Source organism: Lytechinus variegatus, chromosome 6 (assembly GCF_018143015.1).
Source record: "Lytechinus variegatus isolate NC3 chromosome 6, Lvar_3.0, whole genome shotgun sequence".
NCBI classification, from domain to species: domain Eukaryota; kingdom Metazoa; phylum Echinodermata; class Echinoidea; order Temnopleuroida; family Toxopneustidae; genus Lytechinus; species Lytechinus variegatus.
In genome coordinates this window covers 29,789,266-29,812,977 of record NC_054745.1, presented here as the reverse complement: position 1 = coordinate 29,812,977, position 23,712 = coordinate 29,789,266, and the positions used below count along the sequence as shown (strand labels likewise).

Below are 23,712 nucleotides of genomic sequence, written 5' to 3'. Positions count from 1 at the left end.
GTATACCTGTTTAATATATTTAGCATGGTGTTAACCCTCTTAAAAACACATTTTTATGCAATTTTGGGTGTTCCTCCCACTTCTCTCTGCATCTCCCTCCCTATCTTTATATCTATCTATCTATATACCTTTCTATCTATCTATTTCCCTTTGCTATCTCATCACATTTCCCATGTTTCCTCTTTGTATAAAACTAAATTCATCTTAACCTCTCCTTTTTCCTGCTTATTTAGGCATTTTTTTTCTTCAAAGTATCAGTTTTGTGGAACTTTTTTCCCTGGAATGTACTGACACGAATTTGTGTTATCGATCAATTCATGTTTTTGTTTTCTATATTGAAAATCTGTTATTCATTTTTGCATGTACCATGTATGAATGCTTGTGTAGGACATAAAGAAATTAAAACTTTTAACTGTAAACATGATCCAAGTGGAAATCGAACCCCGCATCTGAACTAGTTCTTCCGATATTCAACAGATCATACGTGCTTGAGATACACGTGAGACTTTTGTGATGAGTGTGTGGGATAATGATGGTGCGAGGGTGAGTGTGCGTGCGTGTTCGTTACTTCCTCCACTAAGTACTTTTGTAACGAGATCCGATATCCGTTGTTGTATTTGCATAGAGTCATAGACGTTGACTTTCGATATATATATATATTCCACACACACACACACACATGTATTATTATTATTATTATTATTCATTTGGCCATATAAAACAAACATTGTACAATGTAAATGCAAAAGTACAATTTGAAGTTGAATAATTAAATATGAAATTAAAGTGGAAATGAAAGCAAAGAAGAAAAGAGTAACAACATTGTTTTTGTTCTATGCCCAGGGCTCGCAAAAGTAACATAATCAATACTATATTTTAATATCTACCTACATCTTTCAGTTTCACGTATTGACATGGAAAGTACAGGAAAATAATTTAATTAATTCCGAAAGTTAATGTGATTTAGGAGTTGATTGTAATCTAGCTATTCCTGACGAATACGTAGGACGTCCAAAATTTGAGTACATATAACTGCAATAAATACTTCAATAGCAAAAAAAAAGAAGAAAATGTTATATGTATCCCGCTTGCATGATCACTACGGAAACGAGTCTGGATACCGAGACTAGTTTAGGTTCGTGATTTGTTTCTGGAAGTCTGGCCTTGATCACTTTCCACCCCAACCCGACATTCCAACACGATAATAAACCCTGCATTAAACATTAGGGAATCAGACTGTGCTGAGCACTCTTCCGAAACACACTGGTGAAGCATACACAGCTCATCGCAGAGTAAGCTCTGACTTTTTTCACTTCGCCCATCGGCAAACTTTCAAGATTGTTTTCAGGTAAGCAAGCTGCTCCAATTCCAATGATATTTTTCTTTTTTAAGTGACTGATATGTGTTGAATTGCCGATACTTTTCATGCCTATATGTTTATTTGAATCTAAATGGTAAATGAGACGTTGGCAAGAAGATGGCATGATTTATGATTGTCCGGTGTGTGATATATGACTCGATGATGATACACTTTACTTAGCTTAGACTGGACCTTGCATGTTGGAGCTGGATCTGGAGCGATGGTAATTGGGTTCCATAATGACATTTGCTCTGGCGACGAATGCCACTGATTTGAATTAAAAGAGAAAAATTCACCAAGCATAACACTGAAAATTTCTTCAAAATCGGATGTAAAATAAGAAAGTTATGACATTTCAAACTTTCGCTTATTTTTAACAAAATAGTTATATGAACGAGCCAGTAACATCTAAATGAGAGAGTTGATGATGTCACTCACTCACTATTTCTTTTGTTTTTTATTGTTTGAATTATACAATATTTCAATTTTTACGAATTTGACGATTAGGACCTCCTTGCCTGAAGCACAAAATGTTAAAATAATGGAATTCCATGTGTTCAGGGTGGAATGAAACTTCATTTTACATGACAATGACGAGAAAATAAAAATATTTCATATTTCATATAATAAAATACAAAAGAAATAATGAGTGAGTGATGTCTTCAGTTCCTCATATGCATATCGACCGAGATGTGCATATTACTGTTTTGTGAAATGAAGCGAAACTTTAAAATGCCATCACTTTCTTATTTTACATCCGATTTTGATGAAATTTTCAGTGTTATGCTTGGTGAATTTCTCTTTTTATTCAAATCGAGTTTTTGTTGGGGTGGACTTGTCCTTTAAGGAACGCCTCGCCCGAAAGCACCTAGCAAGTTGGATACGTGGGCTATAGATACAAAACCTGTGTTATTTATTGAATAGGCCTATGTATTGTTGAAAGATGGGCCCTGATCAGGCCTGTTGATGGTTCATGACTGTTGGATCAATGTATATTAATGTACGTGTATATCCCAGAAAATATTTATTGATTCAATACGGATAATTCTAACAACCATAACACTGGAGTTTTCATCAAAACCGGAGGTAAAATAAGAAAGTTATGGAACTTTAACTAGTTACTACAAGTTTTGTTTGTTTTTCACAAATATTTGGGGAGCCTATATGAACATTTTAGTGATATGCAAATGCCCCTCACTCACTATTTATGTTGCTTTTTATTGTCTGAAGTATACAATACTTCATTTTCTTAACAGGTTTGACATAACAATGAGGGATACTATAACAGCAAGAATGTTCAGCCAACAAATTAATTTTTAAGCTATTAAAGATCAAGTCCACCCCAGAAAATTGTTGGATTGAATCGATAGAGAAAAATCAAACAAGCACACCGCTGTATATTTTCCTCAAATCGGATGTAAAATAAGGAAGTTACGACATTTTAAAGTCTCGCTTTTTACAAAACGTCGATCTGCACAATTCAGTGGCATGCAAATGAGACAGTCGATGATGTCCTTCAATCACTGTTTATGTTTCTTTTGTCTTTTATCATTTGACTTTAATATACAAAATTCCATCAGTATTGAACAATGCCAATTCCACATATTCAGGGGGAATCAATTGCTGTTTCACTTGATAATGAGGAGAAAATTTGAATATTTTACATAATAAAATACAAAAGAAAAAGTCAGTGGATGACATCGTCAGTCTTCTTGTTTGCATACCGACCAGGATGTGCATGTAACAGTTTTGTGTAATTAAGAACAACTTTAAAATGTCATAAAACTTTCTAATTTTACATCCAATTTTGACGAAATTTTCAGGGCTATGTTTGCTGGATTTTTTTTCGTTTCAAATCAACCTTTTTTTCCAATCAAATCCACTTTTTTGTTGGGGATGGAGTTGTCCTTTAACTCGTTTTCTGGACGATGAATTGTTATGAGCTCTCAATTGGTCCCGAGTGATACACTTTTTATTAGCCAAAATTTTGTTTGTATGATTCATGCAATCCGAAGTTTGTCATGCATATAGCAGGAGCAGGATATATATCCATACTAATTGGAAGGGCGTGGGCCAGTGGTGTTTGAAGAACAAGTCCACCCTTACATAATTAAATAAGAAAGAGGAAATCAAGCAAGCATAACACTGACAATTTCATCAAAATCGGATGTAATGCAAGACAGTTATGACATTTTAAATTTCGTTTAATTTTGCAAAAACGGTTTTAGATGAAGGTCTTGGTCAGTATGCAAATGAGGAGACTCATGATGTCACTCATATATGAAATATTCCAACCGACTCCCCATTCTTCTCTGAAGCAAATGTCTTTTCCTCCCTGAATATGTGGAATTACCATAGATTTTGAGCTATAAGCTTAATCATTTTTCATTGTTTCCATTTGTGTGTGTGTGTGTGTGTGGGAGTGGGGGGGGGGGGGTGACACATGATTTAGGAGGTCCGTTGCCCCTATTAAGGCCCCTAATCCTCCCATACTAAACTGTATGCTTAGGCCAGCGATTATTTTCATGTCAGATCTTTGCATTGGTCGAGCTCGATGAACTGGAACGAAGTCGGACAATGAAACGTTTGGAAAGTGTATCACTCTATCCTGGATCCATTACGAAATTGGATCAGATAAAAAGTTTTCTAAACTCTTGCTACATTTCCGTCCTGGGGTTCGTTACACAAAGCTTAGCAATGATCGTAGAACATGTTTTCTACGATTGATTCCATTGACTACAATGTACAATCAATCGTAAAATTCAAGCGTACGATTGATCGCTAACCTTTGTGTTACATGATTCTGATTGTGTCAGTCACACGTGGGAAACCGAATCCATACCGACCGATCCTATTTTGTTGAAAATGACATAAATGGTTTTGATCGGTGTCGAGTAAGATTCTTTAGTGTGACTTCCCCATTTAGCATTACATTGCATTGGCGTAATAAGCCCCCCCCCCCCACCCAAAAAAAACGAGGGCAGACATGACAAATAAGGGGCAAAATTCATAAACAGCGGCTACGAGCGAGCGAAACAAGCGCGGTAGCAAACACTTCGACATTTTCAAAGACAGATCAAATTTTCGGATAGCTTTTCATTATTACATCACTTTTAGAAGATATATTGCACATTGTCTCCTTCTTTTCCTCTGTTCTTTTTCTCATTTATTACCATAATATATTTCACGTTTTCTGAGGGGATGGGGTACATCGCACCAACCTCCCCCCCCTGCCCTTCCTACCCTCCAAAATGAACAAAATACAGTAATCAAAGGGTAAATTGAAAGGCTAAGTTCGGATTATTTCTGAATGATTCTAACGTTCAACCTGTCACATAATCACATATATATCCATTTTATTCCACAAGGAGACAGTGTCTTGCTTGTTCGCTTCGCCCGCGCAACCTGATGAGTTAGCTAATTCGTTAAAAATTCGCTGATTTTATTATGTTTCCCACCCGAGAATAAAATAGGAAAATATTGTTATTTTCTTTCCTGAAAAAATTATGAAGAATATATATAATAATTACGATAGCTGTTTTTTATCTAGCGCTTTTTGCCCAAGGATACAAAGCGTGCAGTGCATTCAAGGAATTAATCCTGCCGGGTTCCCATTAACCTCACCTGGGTCAAGTGCAGCACAGTATTGCTTGCTGGAGAAAAACACGCCACGGCTAGGATTCGAACTCACGACCCTCTGTTTGAAAGGCGAGAGTCAGAACCACTAGACCACGGCGCGCCCTCCTATATGACAAGGAACGTATTGACTTTGCTTTACGTTCATTCAAAAGAATGTAGAGGTGATCAGGGATTTTTGTGAAATGGTGCAATATTCATTTTGGTATAAGGAAATAAATCTTGACCTTTATCTGGCGGGGCGGATGAACAGATTAAAGTCGTGATTTTTTTTATCTGAACTGTAAGTTTCTCCGACCCGGAACTATCTTTTACTTTCGTTTCCAGTTTCCGCGTAGGTGATAAAATATGATGACAAACCAGAGCAGGTTTGTGTTGCAACCTGTTGCAATACACTTCCTATTGGGGCTACCCCCACCTAGTCTGCAGACACAGACACTGATTGAAACTTTGATCAATGATCAACAAGTGGGTCTCCACGCAAAGACTAGCACGTACAAAAGGCACAAGGCATTGTAAAATGCACTTTCAGAGTTTCAGACTCTTATGCTCCGGGCTGAAAATATAACTAAATAGAGTAAAATTCAGAGCAAAATGCTTTTACTTTCGCTTGCAGTTTCCGCGTAGGTGATAAAATATAATGACAAACCAGAGCAGGTTTGTGTTGCAACCTGTTGCAATACACATCCCACCTAGTCTGCAGACACAGACACTGATTGAAACTTTGATCAATGATCAACAAGTGGGTCTCCACGCAAAGACTAGCACGTACAAAAGGCACAAGGCATTGTAAAATGCACTTTCAGAGTTTCAGACTCTTATGCTGCGGGCTGAAAATGTAACTTAATAGAGTAAAATTCAGAGCAAAATGCTGAAAAGTTCATCAAATATCTCCAGCCTGGACCATTCCTGTAACTCGAATTAGGGGTTTGCACCGCAGACTAAGCACACACCCTCCTCCTCCTCCTCATACACACCTAGAAATATACTTTTAATGCTCTCTGGATTTTGAAATTCTTGTCATCTTTTATTACGTATATTATTGTCAGTAATTGAATTTCTCAACATAATTTGCTTATTCAATTCACCCCACTTTTTATGGAGTGAATATATAGGCCTATTTGTTTTTTATACGATCCTCTGGGTGTCATACTGTCATACCCCTCAAATAATCAAAATAGAGTTAAAGGTATTGTTTAACTTTGTGAGCAGCAGATTTAAAAAATCTCAAACCAAGATGAAACATGTGCAAAAGTGCATGTATTAGAACTAATAAACTCTGAAAACAACCATTATTGAGAATGAAAAGCCAAAACTACAAGGCAAACCCCGATTAGTAAATAGGTGTCTTATAGACGCCTAAATAGTACACATAAGTGTATGGGATGAAATTAAGAAGGTGTTTCCGGTCACTATATACTTCCATTTTTGAAGCGCAAAATAATTATTTTCGAACGCAATTTTTTCTGGGCTTCATTTTTGTAACATATCAGAGACACAGGTAACAAGTTTGACCTTCTAGCTCAGATTTTGTAAAAGTCAAACCAATGTTAACCAATCACTTTAATATTGGTTCTTTTTCAATACCAATCGTTTAACTTGTATTATTGCCTAGAGCACCACTTCCAATATTATTTTATCACGTTTTTCAATATTTTCATCATCAAGCATTTTATCCTTGCTTCGCGCTTCGAGGACCTCTTCCAATAATTCGCGGGCTTTTTGTTTCCATTATCAGTCATTGCCTCCTTGTGTCGAGTACCATTTCCGATATGTATCGTGTTTATGTCAGCCTGATACCTTTATCCAATGTCTAAACCTTAAATGGGGATTATATTACCTTTTGTTTGTTCCGTTTCTTTCATCTATACATAGCTTGACTTCATTTGTCACCTTTTCGTTATCATTCCGATGATATATTTAATAGTGCTTTTTAATAAGATATTATGTTCAACTAGCCCAATTAAGGGTGTTGATATTAGCAACTTTGATACGGTGACTGTCGGTACAACGATTTATGGAATTTTAGAGTCCTTTTATTTCTGCTATATGCAAACAACTTTTGACCATCGTGCCTCTTTAATTTTTGTTTAATCTTATTTGATCGCTGATGTCAAAAATACTCAGAAAGGCCTATCATACAATATGCTGTTTGAAAACAATAAATCCAAACATCACGAGTAGATAGACCTATTTTGGTGCTAGGTTTGTCTTCCCAACTGTGATGTAGGTCTTTTCTATAGGTTCCATCAGAAAAAAAGAAAAATAAGAACTAAGAACTAACTTCAAAGATATCGACATTGCGGCACTGTATAAAAATAGGATACCGACTTTCGTGTCTTTGAGATAAAAGCAGGCATATTTCATTGAAGGGACCGCCCTTTCACACGGTAAAAAATGGTAATTTGAATGATGATCCCAGTGAAAAATAAGGCAAATGACGAATATTTAGCACGTGTGAAACCAAAGTAGAACATGATTAAAATCACGAGCGCGATATAATCGCAGTCACGATTACAATGGCACTCATCATTACAAATGATGATTCAAGATTCACGTGTGAAAAGGCCCGGAGTTTGATCTTATCAACCTGCTTCATGGCAGAGTCCCTGATAATCATGAAGTGCGTCAAGGTTATTGAGACCTGCTGGTAGTCAGGGGCGGATCCTGGGGTGGTATTCTGTAACTCTGTCATAACTTTTGTCATAAATTTTGTCATTTCTCTCCGAGATATGACAATGCTATGATTGTCACAAATCGGTATTCTGAACATTGTCTTTTCCCTGTCATATCTCTCAAAGTTCCCGCCCATCTTTTCGGAAGCAATCCAATCGAAATCATCGTTAGTTCCCAGTGGGAGCCCTTCTAGCCAATAGGAATGCCCCGTGACAGGTAGGGGATATCCCCAATTCTGTTTCTGGCATCGCGCAACTACGCGAATATTGATGCGCTTAATTACAAAGAGAGACAGGGAGCTGTGAAGGATTTTAGAGGAGAAGTAGAAAAATAAGGAAAACAGAGAAAAAAGGGAGAAATTAATATGTAGGGCCTAACTAATTGTAGCATGACAAAATAATTCTAAAAATTGTCGTGGATGATGAGTGAAACTTATGCCACAATCTAATCTAAATGATATCGTTATATGCTTGACATTCAGTCGGCAGGGTATCGGGATATTTGGTACTAAAAGATATGACAAAATTTATGACTGCTACCCCCTGTCATAACTTTTGTCATATCTTTTGCTTGTATAAAAGGATTACGCGCACCAAAGAGATAAGACAAAATTTATGACAATTTTTGTGACAAAAGTTATGACATCCACCAGAATACCGATTTTGTCATATCTCTGAGATAAGATAAAATATGGAGATAAGACAATGTTCAGAATACCGCCCCAGGATTTTCCGAAAGGATGAGTAAAATTTCACAAGCCAGAAAGAAACGGTGGAGGGGGGGGGTCTCCTTTGTGTATAAACTACATATTCCCATTAAAGGTCAAGTCCACCTCAGAAAAATGTTGATTTGAATCAATAGAGAAAAATCAGACAAGCACAATGCTGAAAATTTCATCAAAATCGGATGTAAAATAAGAAAGTTATGACATTTCAAAGTTTCGCTTATTTTTAACAAAATAGTTATATGAACGAGCCAGTTACATCCAAATGAGAGAGTCGATGATGTCACTCACTCACTATTTCTTTTGTTTTTTATTGTTTGAATTATACAATATTTCAATTTTTACGAATTTGATGATTAGGACCTCCTTGCCTGAAGCACAAAATGTTAAAATAATGGAATTCCACGTGTTCAGGGAGGAATGAAACTTCATTTCACATGCCAATGACGAGAAAATCAAAATATCTCATACTTCATATAATAAAATACAAAACAAATAGTGAGTGAGTGATGTCATCAGTTCCCTCATTTGCATACCGACCGAGATGTGCATAGAACTGTTTTGTGAAATGAAGCGAAACTTTAAAATGTCATAACTTTCTTATTTTACATCCGATTTCGATGAAATTTTCAGTATTATGCTTGTTGAATTTTTATCTTTTTATTCAATTCAAGTTTTTGTTGGGGTGGACTTGTCCTTTAAGAATACACGGGGTGAACCTGTGACTCGCATATTTACGTTAGAAATCTTAATTATGGCTCTCAAAGTGGGATGCACATCCGCCAATGCTGGTGGTGGTATGTTTAAGTGGTATCGTTTGACCCAGAAAGAGTGAAGGTCAATCTAAACTCGGATTCATCTCTTCCCGCCTAGCCACCCCTCCCCCTCCCTCACCCTCACCCTACCCCCTGTGACGAGGTCACCAAAGGAGGGAATCATATTGAAAATATGATAAAATGACATCGCCATGGACTTTTCCAGTCGTTGCCCACCGGGATTCTGAAAGAGTGTACAAAGTGTCTTGAAAATAGAATTGTCAAAAGATGCATATGTGTTTGATCTGCGTTCAAAATACTCGCCAATCTCTGTCAAAAACTGGGTGCAACGGAATATACTTCGTTTTTGCTTCATAATCAACGAAAACATTTTGTTTTCCTTTTTAGGAGGCGAGCATAGTAGGCTTACCTGATATAAGTATTCTGAGAGAAATGCAGAAGCAGGAACAAATTGATGGGGTTTTGATGAAGGATACTACCCGCCCTTTCACACGGTAAAAAAGGCAAACGTAATTTGAATGATGATTCCACTGAAAAGCAAGGCTAATGGCGATTTTTTTTAGCACGTGTGAATCCAAACCAGAACATGATTCGAATCAGGAATGCTAACCACAAGTTACGAATCCAAATTCTACTCCGGAGGTGAATTCCCGTAAGTTCCACTCAAATCACCGTTTTCGTGTGAAAGGTCCGATGATTCTAAAGACGAATTGCAAACATCACAACAATGATGATTATAGTTTCCCGTGTGAAAAGACCCTACGTCAAAGTGATTCAGTCACGTGTGCCGCCAGATAGATCATCAATCACGCACACCATTCGGAGAGATGTAGAGGTGTTGTGGCTCAGTGGATAAGTATTCTGACTTTGAACCACAACGTCCGGGGTTCAAATCCCACCGCAGCACTAACGTCCTTTGGCAAGGCATTTATCTACATTTGCCACTCTCAACCCAGGTGTAGTAAATCGGTACCCGGTAGGAAGGAATTCCTGGAATGCTCGTTGCGCTTGATCAGGGTATAGCCGTGCTAAAGCCGAGGTAAAGGAATGCAGCGCTTTGAAACATTTGTATTAAGCGCTATATAAATGTTGCATATTACTATTAGTATTATTTTGATACCCCTTCTGTAATGAAAAAATTGTGACCATCATATTCGTTTCAAAATGCAATTTATGACATTGATATTACATGATTTAATCAGAATCATGTGAAATCTGCTCGCATATAACGTCACAAATTCGAGAATGAAAATTCATACGCATAAGCGCTCTTATCCCTTGTTGAATTGTCATCAAAATCTTCACCAGTATGGATTTAATTCTGTTAAACTCAAATCATCGCAATGTAATACCTTTAAAGTCAAACAATCTAGGGAATTTAAAATTTCTCAAGTGTTTATTAGTGGAGGGATCGTGGTGTAGCGGTTACGTCACTTGACTTTCAAGCCAAGGGTCGAGGGATCGAATCCCCACCCTGCGCTAATGCCCTTTGGCAAGGCTCTTGCTCCGTGTTTGTCACTCTCCACCCAGGTGCCTGGTAGGATGCAAAAATCAGTGTGGTTAGATTAGCATGTGTGCACTGATAAACGGCTACATGGCCAGGATACTCCCAAGGGAGTGGAGATGGTGCACTTTATGTCTGGGACAGTCAGTGGTGGATCTTATCACCAGGGTAATAACAATCACAATATATGCGCTTAGAAACCAAAGTATGAAGGCTGAAGCGCGCTTTGTAAATGTAGTTCTATTGGCTTTTGCCATTATTTTTTTTTTTCATTATTGCTGTTGTTATTATTAGTTATCATTATTATTATCATTACAACCATTGTTAATATTAGTAGTAGTACTATTGTTGTTGTTATTATTATTAAATTATTAAACAGTACATAGCCTATACGCAATGTACCTGAGGGATCCCTGTACGTTGCCAAAGGGCAGAAGCCTTTCAGGTCCGATAGCGGAAATGGTGTTTGGCAGTATTTTCAGTATTGACTTGATGACCAGGGATGTATGTTGTATTAACAGGATGGATAGAATCGGAAATTCAGTGTATCAAGATCATCCGGTACGCAGAATACAGCCAAGATTGAGTTAAAGGGGGATCAAATCAGAAAGAAAAAAAAAACTTTCAAAACAAAAAGAAATGTCAGACAAGTGTAAAGGCCCCATACGTGAAAGTCTGCACAATATCGGACATGCAGTAAGAAAGTTATGAAATTCAAAATTTGTAATACCCATGCATGGATACTTTAAATTGACCGCATTGGTGATGTCATAGAGATTTTCATTTCACTTGACAACCTGCATGCATATAACATGGGGGTCTCCGTGCTCATTCCCAAACATTCCAGCCCACTGGCCAATGCATCGTGATCTCTAGTGTTATTGGTTGACGCCTTGACAAACTTGGCTTCTACGACCCTTTCCCCCGAAACGATGTGACCTCTAACACTAACATTAGTCTGTGTACTCAGACTCTATAAATTTTACAATTTTTTGCATTATTATTGTTTTTACTAGCAGCAATTACCCGTGGTAGCACAGGGGGTAGGGGTCATTCTTCCTTGTCAAGGTGTGTGTGTGTGGGGGGGGGGGGAGGGGATGACATTATTTCTATGACTCCTACTACTACTACTACTACTACTACTACTACTACTACTACTACTACTACTACCTACTACTACTACTACTTCTACTACTTCTTCCACCACTACTACTACTACTCCTACTTCTACTACTACCACTAGCACTATTCCTACTATTTATATTACCCTCATCATTATTATCATTATTATTACTATTATCATCATCATCACCATCCTCCTTTGTTCAATTGAATAGCCCGTTGAATAGGCAACGTATGTGCGCCTCGTTAAAAAATATAGACCATGGAGCTACCTCTATGTATAGACCCAGGCCGATTGTCATCATTTAGTAGTTTGCCAGCTAGCTGCGAACCATCAAAGGCGAATACAAATGCTGAGATTGATTTTCCAGGGGTGCGGGAACAGGGGGGGGGGGGGGGCATCATCCTCTTCCGACTCTTTTCTCTATAAATATGATGGATATACCAGATTTGTCTCTTTTCCATTGACCTACTTACTTGATGTTAGATATATATTTTTTTATAGTAATCTGCAATATTATTTGCAAAATGCAATTTTATAGGGTAAATTCCAACGGAACATTGCGTCAAGTTAGCTAAATATTATGTATTATCACCCGTATCAGACATCTGAGCTGGTCATTTACAAAACCGTATTGCCCTACATTTTCTGAATATCGGGAAGGGTAGGTATATTGTTTGTATTTTCCTCGGTCTCAATGCGCGTATTTACTTTGCATGCAGAGACGAAGCAAAATATACCTTTGTATTTTCCCTGGTCTCACATCCGGGCATTTGTAGATGCGTATAAAGAGATACGCTTCATAAGGATCCGCCCACCAACAATATACGTCATAATAAAGACAACGCTGAATCCGAGCGCTTGCAAGTACGTCATAATGGTTAAGTGCAGAGCCTAGACCGATATTAACATGACACAATAGAACTCTATTTTTAAAAGAAATATCCCCATTATCATGATTTTTGCTCTAGATATCTGATTTGGATGATAATAAAAATATTGACTGGCTCTTCTTTCGGGGAACATCAAATATATTGCCCTTAAATGACCCATATTGCCCTCGTCTAAAGACTCGGGCCAATATGATTCATTTGCTGGCAATATATTTGATGTTCCCCTCAAGGCCAGTCAATATTATATAATTATATTATCCAGCAAATATACATGTTCCCACTTTACCCCAAAGTAGGTTAACTTTTTTTAGAGCGTGGTAGCACAGGGTTGTGTCATGCCATTGTCCCTCTTCATCGATACGAAGATTAAAATCATTTAAAGGTCATATCCACCCCAAATATCATCATTTGAATTAATAGACAATGATCAAACAAGCATAATGCTGAAAATTTCATCGAAACCGGATGTAAAATAAGAAGGTTACAGCATTTTAAAATTTCACTTATTTTTCACAAAACAGTGATATGCAAATGAGAGAGACGATGATGCCACTCACCATTTTCTTTTGTTTTTGTAGTATTTGAATTATACAATATTTCAATTTTAGCATGCAGATTTGACAGTAAAGACCAGACTTGACTGAACCACAAAGTGTAATTGTAGTTCCACATGTTTGGGACGAATAAAATTTTGTTTCTCATGACAATGAGGAGAACATTTTAAATCTTTCATAAAATGAAATACAATAGAACAAATGAGTGAGTGATGTCATCTGTCCCCTCATTTGCATACTGACTAGGATGTGCGTATAACCTTTTTTATGAAATAAAGCAAAACTTTAAAATGTCACTGATAACTAACTTCCTTACTTTACATTCGATTTTCATGACATTTTCAGTGCTATGCTTGTTGGATTTTCCTCTTTGTATTCAATTTAACTTTTTGCTGGAATGGATTTGAAGTGGAGATTGGAAGTCGATCAGCAATCATTTGAGTTGCAATTATGTTGGTGATACATATGTCTTTCCTGTTTGGAAGAAAGTGACAGAGAAGTTAAGACAGACATGACGTAGAGGGCGTGTATTTCTATTTATTTTAACCTGTAATCTAATTAACCCTCTAATTAACCTTTGAAATAATCTTTCATCCCTTTTCAAAATTTATTTCTTGTGCAATTATTGTGTGCAAAAGAGATTATTTCTATCCTATTCAGGGAAAAAAGTCATCTTTTACAAAGTATTTTTTTGTTATTTTGTCGATTGATATGGTTTTCTTTTCTCTGCTTTCACATTGTTATAGAAGACAAATTTGGCAGGTCGATTTCGTTTGTAATCATTTAAAAAATATTTCTAATCTCATTGATATTGATACATTTATTTGTGTGATTGTTTATTGATTGTATACATGCAAAGAATCTTTATTTATATGAATTGTGATGGTAAACTTATTGATTTGAAAGAGGAGGAAAATAAAATATTATTCAAAACCAAAAAATGTAATCGATACGTTAATATTAATCCTTCTTACCTCTGTTATGTTTATTTCGTTAGCCATGACGTAGAGGGCGTGTATTTATATTTATTTCAACCTGTAATCGATACGTTAATATTAATCCTTACCTCTGTTATGTTTATTTCGTTAGCCATGACGTAGAGGGCGTGTACTTCTATTTATTTCAACCTGTAATCGTTACGTTAATATTAATCATAACCTCTGTTATGTTTATTTCGTTAGCCATGACGTAGAGGGCGTGTATTTCTATTGATTTCAACCTGTAATCGATACGTTGTTATTAATCTTTCTTACATCTGTTTTGTTTATTTCGTTAGCCATGAACCAACCAATCACACAGCAGCCAGGGCTCGCCCCACCGGCCACAGACTTCCAGGTGAGTGTTGATAAGGCACTTGTCGCATTTGCTACCGGCAAACTATCTACACCGCATCGATTCCTTGAAAAATGTAATTAAAATCACAATGGAGATCTGAGATCATCCGAAGATTTGCACCCGACGAACAATTGCAAATATGTGACCTGAAAGAGTATACTCTCTCCTATTTAAAGTAAAAAGAAGTGATGTACCAATTATACCTAAAATTTAATTTGTTATTTTTTATGAGACCTATTTTTGTCTTTTTGAGTTAATTGTAATTCATATTGTATTACTAGATATGTCTTGTTGTTTTGTAGGCAACTATGGTTTTATACAAATATCGACTATGCATTGGACACTGTAAAAAATAAAATGCTAATTAAGGACTTACAGTGCTTGTTTAGTGACTGCACTACGAGTGCGGATTTTCTAGTTCAAATTTACACTAGAACACCGGCACTTGTAGCGCAGTAACTATACAAGCACTGTAAGTGCTAAATCAGCACTTCATTTTATACGGTGTATAATCATTTGGGTTTCATTCTCGTTTCAGATGACTGTAAACCCTCTGATGCCTCGAGGCGTTCCACGCGCTTGGAGCTCTGGTCTTCTCCAGTGCTTTGATGACATCCCGTCATGTACGTATAAGCCAGTTCGTAGTTCAATTTCAAATTTTCAATTTCAAATTTTCAATTTCAATTTCAATTTATTTTCTCATAAAAATCCATACAAAAACACAACATATACAAAGCATCGTATTAACAAAATAGAAAAACAACAACAACAAATAGAAATCAACATTGGATTGAATATGAGAGGGACAGCAAGAAAGGAACGAGCCTTGTGATTAGCTGACCCTATAACATAATAATCATACAAAGACTTTAATAACAAAGAAAAAAAAATCACTAAACTACAACATAAAGGGGGGGGGGGGTGCCTAACATGCCTAAATTAAATTTATACAAACAAACTTTATGAATAACTATTTAAAATAATTTGCCTTGATTTTGACTTAAAAACATTTAATGAAACTGATTGCCTGGTCGGAAAGTTCCTTTCTGCGAATGATCAAAAGATTGTACGCATGATCAGAAGAAGGTCCTTTGTACTAAAGTGACATGGTGCTTTAAAATCTAATGAGATAAGCACCAACTTTGATGTCTTGATTATTCATATATTCTTTTGAATTGTCGTTTTCATTTACATCCACAAAAAACAAACAATGCTTCCACGAACGACTGGTATTTCACAGTTGTCAAGTACATTGTGCAACATGCTAAGATATGCATTCAAAGTAGGAATGCAACAAATACCTTCATTAAGTGTTCATTGGTGTGCTATTCTAGTCACCTGGTCTATTCAATTTCTTCATCTTGCTATGTAAGGCAAGCTTACGTAATATCTTGCTTTGAAATCTGCCTATCATGATGAAAGAAAGGAAAGGTCATTTGACCAAAATTGCCCATGAAGTAACTACGAACTGGTCTATTCATAGGCCCGTACACTGCAAAAATTCTGGTGTTGATTGAAAACCAGCCCGGAATCTATATATGTCCACACCAGAGAAGTGTTAAACAACTCCAGCTTCGTTTTGGTCTAACACCAGATTAGTATTAGAACGGCATCGGTTTGATTCCAAACTGGTGTTGTTTCAATACTTCTCCGGTGTGGACGTATAGATTCCGGGCTGGTGTTTTTTGCAGTGTATTCTGAAATCGGGTTTAACTTAAACCCAGGTTTAAAGTTGGGGGTTAAGTATCAATAGCCAATTGAAATACAGAAATCACTAACTGTACAGATATCACATTTCAGCTCTTTTGCCTCTCAAGTCATTCATAATGGTCTAGGAAGTATAAAAAGATGATTGTCTTCACCATTGACGAATCGGGAAAGAGCACAGTAAACCTAAGGAACATATAATTTAGTAAAATTTTGAAAATTTTGGCTTCCCATAGTTTTAGTACAGACATTAGACCGTGGTTAAACCTAACTTCAGAATACATGCCTTGCTCTCTCTAGTTCAGTCTACATCCGGAAGGGAATTTTTACACTGTAAAAACTGTGGTGTTAAAACTCAAACCAATTGGTGTAAACTTTTTTTGATACACACTGTAGTGTTAGTAGATATCTGAAAACGTATATTTTAAGACTATGTATTACACGGGAAGTTCACCCTGACAAAAAGTTTATTGTAAAAATAGCAGAAAAAATAATTAAAAATATTGCCGAAGGTTTGAGAAAAATTCATCAAATAATTAAAAAGTTATTAGAATTTCAATTATTTGATTTGTGACGTCATATGCGAGCAGCATCCCTACATAGAGAATGGTAAAAAATCAATGAAATGTCATTTTCTCAGAAAATTGAAAATGGTTTTCATTGTAACTTTTGTATATCAATAGACAAATCGTTTCGCATCCGATCATTGAAAGAAAACAAAATTAAGTCATCAGGAACCATACCAAATTTGAAATTCATACATTTTATGTTACATAACACATGGGGCAGCTGCTCGTTTATGACGTCACAAATCCAAAATTTTGAACTCTAATAACTTTCTTACTCTTTAACGGATTTTCCTCAAACCTTCACCAATATTTTTTACTATTTTTTCTGCTATTTTTAAAACAAAGTTTTCTTCAGGGTGAACTTCCCCTTTAATAAGACACCGTCAATGTAAGACCCCACAGTTCACTCCCCCTTTGAGTGTATATTTTGAGCAATATTTTCCCTCAACCATCCGTGGATTTCTACTATTTTCTTGTTGCCCTTTTCTAGGTCTTATTGGATTTTTCTTCCATCCCTGTCATCAATGTTGCATTGCTTCTGATATGGGAGAGAGTTGCTGCGTCCCAATGTGCCTGCCTGGCCCTCTGATATCGATGAGGGCGCTTCACCGTGGACGCCACAATGTGCAGGTAAATCTTGCCAAAGCCAAATTGCAGTTTACTAGTATAATATAGGTTTTCCCGTCCAATTTCGTCAAAATTTCAACCGACTTAATGATGTAATAATTCAATTTGCAACTAATTTGAATGACCTATGAGATCAGCATTTAAATAGCCAAATACTTAATTTAATTTAATTCTACTGGCACGCGATTTTGTTGTTATTTCATTTAAACATTTATAAAGAACGATCAAATTAAAATAGCTGAGTAGTGTTTTCAAATTCTCACCGGGACCTTCCTTGCGAACGTCTAGGAATTCAAAATCATTAATATGCAATCACAAGATATGGACAATGTTTTTTGTTGTTTTTTTTTTACTTCTTTTGAATAATTATGGAAATGGGTTTTACCCCTAAATTGGATGTTAAAAATTTTACTGAATTTTACATCTGACAGACCATCATCGGAACAACAACTCGTTTTTGTTCCACTTTCATAACTATATATAGACTGTGGTCAATTCCATGATACCCATCCCTTCCCCAAAACGATTTAAATTATATACAATTATGTAAAATACAAAAGAACAAGATGATGAAGAAAAAATACCTACCATTGGCATACTAGGTCATCGACCCACTCAATGGCGGATCCAGGGGGAGGGCACAGCCGACTCGTGCCCCCCCCCCCCCCCTTTTAGAGGCACAATTATTTTTTTTCGTGGACGAAATACCCTTATTCTTTGGTTAATAACCTTCTTTTTTTTTTACTCGTCAAATTCCTCCGGAAAATGTGCCCCCCTTTTGGGAAATCCTGGATCCGCTCCTGCAACCACTCATCAATCACTTAAAGAATAAGCGTTTACAACCATATCCTACAAGTGTTACATGAATTACGTCTTTATCAAACATAATGGAATAAAATGATTCTAACTGAAAAGATCCGCAAAAAATAGAAATATAGGGTAAAGTTTGAAAAAAAAATAAATACAGAAACATTATCAGAATTTGGAAGTTTAAAGTGCAAATATGTGTTCTGATAAATGAAATTGAAAATGGTGTTTCAGGCGAAATTAAACGATCAGCTCGTCGTCGCGAAATTAAATGACACCTTAGGGCCATTAATTTGAACGAGTTTCTCTCTGAATTGAATTTCTACAAAATTCAAAGGAATGATATAGAACGGAATTAAATGCTAAATGAATGAAAATGAACTATGTGTGCAGAGGGTGGACGAAATATTTCGAATTTGAACGTGCTTTCATTCATTTGATTGCAACTCTGATGAAATTGGACGGGAAAACCTATATTATTCCCCACTTGTTTGATTTAAACGAAAGCATCAATATTTATATCATTTTGGTAAATAATAATAATAATCATTTATATAGCGCCATGTATCTAGAAATATTCTATTCCGAGGCGCGTTATTATTATTATTACCCCGGCTTTAGCTCGAGCTGCCTTTCAGGTTTCAGCGCTCATGCATTCAAGGAATTAATCCTGCCGGGTACCCATTCACCTCACCTGGGTCGAGTGCAGCACAATGTGGATAAATTTCTTGCTGAAGGAAATTACGCCATGGCTTGGATTCGAACCCACGACCCTCTGTTTCAAAGTCAGAAGTCTTATCCACTGGGCCACAACGCTCCACAAATGTGGAAGAAGACATCTGGGGGCCGTCTTACAAAGAGTTACGATAGATCCAATCAATCGTAACTCTTTTGAAATCCATTAATGTCATACATTTCATAGGAAATTTGCACAATGCCATTTGTAAACAAAAAGAAGCACAGTGATTTTTTTTAAGAAAACAACGCATGAATATACATCATTGCTAGAAAATATTTCGAACAAACATGCAACATACCAGCTGTCATTGCTGGCCGTCCATAGTTGCGATTGATCGGATCAATCGTAACTCTTTGTAAGACGGGGACCTGGAAATCTTTCAGTTCTGAGTTCTTATCATACGGTTGTGTGTTCGAATCAATGGCATAGCGTCCTTAACCCGAAAAGGACTGGGATGTTGAAATGAATTGAAGACTGGGGGCATGGTGCCCCCCCCCCCCCACCTCCCTCTCTGATCTCGGCCACCGTTCGCGCCGAGGTTTGGTACACACTTTTGTTTCAACATGAACTACAATCGGGTATAAAAAAGGTCTGAAAATAATTATGTTTTGTAAATAAACAAATTATGTGCAGATTTATTTGTGAAAAACATTATTTGCAAATTAAAAACCCAATTTCACTTCAATTTTTTGTCCCAGATGTCATCTTTGTAATCTAATTTAAAGATTTCCACAAAGCCTTATATATTTTTTTTCTTTTTCTTTTTTCATTGTTTCTTTCAATGGAAATTATTACAGACCATTTAACAACTAAATTGAACCCTTAATTAATCAAGCAGACGAATTCGAACAAAAAGTAATCATAGTTCCATGAATTTCATGATCTCCCTTAGACATAGTACACAAAGTATAAAAATGATCCAGTTTGGGCATGACATTCTCTAGTAAAAAAAACACGTGGCGTCACGATGTTAACCCGTATGTCGCGAATTTGGTCTCAAAAGTTTCGTGAGAATTAAAAAGGAAAAAAAATGCGGCGCTATCTCTTTGCGTTTCGGAAATATCGCGCGAAGCGTTGAGGGGGCCACCATCCCCCCCCCCCGGTCCTTTTAGGGTTAAGCACTTTCCACCCAAGTGTTAAATGGGTACTCCATATAATGTAGACCTGTGCAGTATGCCTAGTACATGTAAGTGAGTGTGAAAACTCATGTTGGATCCCCCCCCCCGCCCGCCCGGAGTGGAGAAAGTGCATGGTTATTTTCTCCAGGCAAGCCGGTATCCAAAACGATAGATGCTGGCTTGAGTCGGCGAGTAGAGATGATGAGTAGTAGTCTACTACTCATCATCTCTACTTGCCGACTCAAGCCAGCATCACCTCGTCAGCTCTACTACTCAAGATGTTCTAACTCAACATTCCTTCTGGTTTACAGCCCTTTTTCAGGACTACTTTCAAGAAAGAATATTCTACTCTCAAATTTCCACTTTCTCGCCTATCCGTTTCTTCTCTTCTTCTATCCACTGTTTCGATAACACCCCACACGGTGTACCGTAAACCACATCAGCAATTGTACATGCCACCATGCAAACCTTCAAACAACATCTGACTCAGTCGCTAGGCATGGAATTTCGCATCTTACCGAGTACCCATGTAACACCTAGGTGGAGAGTGGCAGAGTGTGGATTGGTGTCTTGCCAACGAAAGCCAGGCTGTGGTAGGATTCGAACACACACGAGCCACTGATTTCAGGGCAAGAGCCTGAACCGCTATACCATGACGCTACATACATTGTAATATTAAAGCTTAAAAGTGCCACCGAGATGTTGAGATAATTATCTTGGGAAGTCGACATCATGATAGCAAAATATCAGATGACGTCATGTCGACATCTTTTAGAAGAGATGATCAGATGACAAGATCTTCGAGCCATGATCATGCCGTCTGATCATCTCTTTTAAAAGATGTAGACATGATAAGTTACGAGACCATGACATCTGATCATCTCTTCCACTGGATGTAGACATGACGAGATAGATCTTGTCATCTGATCATCTCTTCTAAAAGATGTCGACATGACGAGATAGAAGATCTTGTCATCTGATCATCTCTTCTAAAAGATGTTGACATGACGAGATCTGGGATCTTGTCATCTGATCATCTCTTTTGAGATGTCGATATGATGAGATCCAGGATCTCGTCATCTGATCGTTTGCTATCATGATGTCGACTTCCCAAGATAATTATCTCAACATCTCGGTGGCACTTTTAAGCTTCCATAGTGTAATGCGTCTTCAGACGACTTGTCTAAATGGAGGGATCACATTCTGTCCATTTCCTTTCATTTTATACAGGGGTCCCTCCTGAACGACTGTTGCACGTCCATCTTCTGTGGCTGGTGCGCCGGATGTCAGCTTGCACGCGAGGTACAGGGCATCAAGAGCGGACGCATCCAAGCATAAAGCCCTTACGGATGACCAATAACCTTCTAGAGCTGCGCTGTGTCATGAGATGGCTGGCGAATGGGCAACGAACCTCTGTGGTCTATCCTGTCTGTTATGATATGAGAGAATGGATGACGATATTCAAGACCTTTTAATATATTTTCTTCTTTTTTCCTTCCTCTTTTTATATATTTCTATCTCCTCCTTTTGATGTTGCTCTTCTTCCATTGCCTTTATCGACACTTTTTTCTTCCTTTTTTTCTGTCACTCTTTCTTTTCCGTTCATTTTTTCTGACTGTCTTTATTTTTGTTATTTATTTCCTCTTCTCTCTCTCTCCCTCTCTTTGCATACCTTTCTATCTCACTTTGTTTTTATTTGCCATTCCCCTATCTCCCTCTCCTTTTCTATCTCCACCTCCGTCTCTTTGTCTCTCTTTCTCTAATTACATATAAAGACCAATCACTGACCAGAAAATTTCTTCCTTCTTCCATTTCAGTTCTTACATAAATGATATTAACTTTGTAAGAAAGTCTTCCGGCAGCTTTTGTCTTACCCTCTTTGTACTTAACGTTTATATAATGTTATATCGGTTACATGCCTCTGTAACATAACTAATACGTCAAATAACATTGATGAGTAGTGTAACATCAGAAAACTACACAGTTTATAACGTTGTCTGTGTTGTTTTTGTTTTCTATCATAATGTTCAATAATCCGCCCCCTTAGATAATTGCGTTTGTATTTTGGCGCAAACTTTTACTTTCTTTTACTCTTAGATACACAGATATAAAGAAGTTATAGGAATGGTTGGCATTATTTCTTTACTCATGGGGTTGCCAGTACAGAAGCCTGTTGAGCCCAGGTCCCGTCGCATAAAGTTACCATTATTAATAGTAACCTTGGTAACTTGTATGGTTTATTGATGTTAATCGGTTAGTGAACAACGTTACCATGGTAGTTACCATTGGATGGCAAAGTTACCAACGCAATCGATCGCAACTCTAACAATCATGCGCAACTTGATTTCCAACCAATCAACAGCGCGCATTTGGGACTTGCGTTTGATTTTTTGACTTGCGTTCAAACGCAACTCTTTCTGCAACTGGGCCCAGATCTTTTCCAAGGCGATCGTCTGCATAGGATAACTAACTTCCCCCCACCCGAAAACGGTAATGGGTTATATTCTTATTTATAGCTTTAACACAAAGTGCCTTAGTTTTTATTGATAGTACTAAAATCACGTGTGCTAGTTTAGATGATATAACTATGTAATCATTCCACGATATTTTGTATGCCTGTAAATCTGTATATATTCCGTGTCCAAGTTGTTACATCTTGAATGTTTTTAGATTAGTGATATTGTTGTTAGTTTTTTTATGTTTTTACAAAATGTAATATGCATGTCTTCCCGCATGTTATGTACAGAATGATAGAAAAGAGAAAGTTACCCCTATCCCTTCCATGAATTCTATCGAATTATTAACTACTATTTCGTCTCTCTCCTCCCTGAATCTTGTTGACTTTGCTGATTCAGTTGTAGAAATTCACACAAACTTTTAAATGTAAAACAATATTTGGAAAATGGCGTTCATTTTAATCACTTGGTAGTTACGGTAAATATTTGTTTATGTTTTTGAAATATCTCATCACTTGATAATTACGGTAAATATTTGTTTATGTTTTTTGAAAAATTATAGAATTTCCCATTCACTTGTTTTGAGACAACCAGTGTCGACCGCACAGAAACGTTGTTAGCTTAACATGGCACTAACAGTAAGCTCAGTCACATCTTTCGGATTGTTAAAGTTTGAATATTCATTTCAATATTAAGCAATGCATTCTTGTAACATTAGGCAACGCTGCCACATAGCCGGTGGTAACAGGGCCTCTGTTACTGTATTGTCAGCGCTAAAAACGTTTTTGTGCGGTCGGTACAGACCTTTAGATCAATTTGGTTTAATAATATTATGAATAAATGCATGCATACGGTAAACTATGGTTTACACCCCATAAAGTTTTGTAGTTTTATATCGAACAATAAAGCTTGCTTTGTGGCAAACGAAAAAACAACGTTGTTCAAAATAACATTTTTCTACAAAATGTTCTTCTACGTAGTTTAGATAAATGAGTTTATATGCTTCAATCAACAATGGATGGCAGGTCAATGTGAGAGAAAAATGTAAATGTTTGGTTGTCGTGGTATGATCTGTAAAAACGCAGACAAAAATCAAAAGTAGGTTAAA

General features: G+C 36.9%; 1 protein-coding gene across 1 annotated transcript; it reads left to right on the top strand.

The window, feature by feature from the left end:
* The first annotated feature begins 1,207 nt into the window (after positions 1–1,207).
* On the top strand, positions 1,208–22,453 carry LOC121417340 (cornifelin-like). The gene is made up of 5 exons (XM_041611014.1): positions 1,208–1,348; positions 14,523–14,581; positions 15,120–15,204; positions 17,348–17,487; positions 21,379–22,453. The coding sequence occupies exons 2-5, from the start codon at positions 14,525–14,527 to the stop codon at positions 21,484–21,486; spliced, it is 390 nt and encodes a 129-aa protein (XP_041466948.1). The 5' UTR covers positions 1,208–1,348; positions 14,523–14,524; the 3' UTR covers positions 21,487–22,453.
* Positions 22,454–23,712: the final 1,259 nt, after the last annotated feature.

Excerpts from the sequence above, each read along its gene's own strand:
- LOC121417340 (XM_041611014.1), top strand. The coding sequence starts at position 14,525 with ATGAACCAACCAATCACACAGCAGCCAGGGCTCGCCCCACCGGCCACA. Across the intron at positions 14,582-15,119 it reads CACCGGCCACAGACTTCCAG|ATGACTGTAAACCCTCTGAT; the intron begins GTGAGTGTTGAT and ends TTCTCGTTTCAG. Across the intron at positions 17,488-21,378 it reads GTGGACGCCACAATGTGCAG|GGGTCCCTCCTGAACGACTG; the intron begins GTAAATCTTGCC and ends CATTTTATACAG.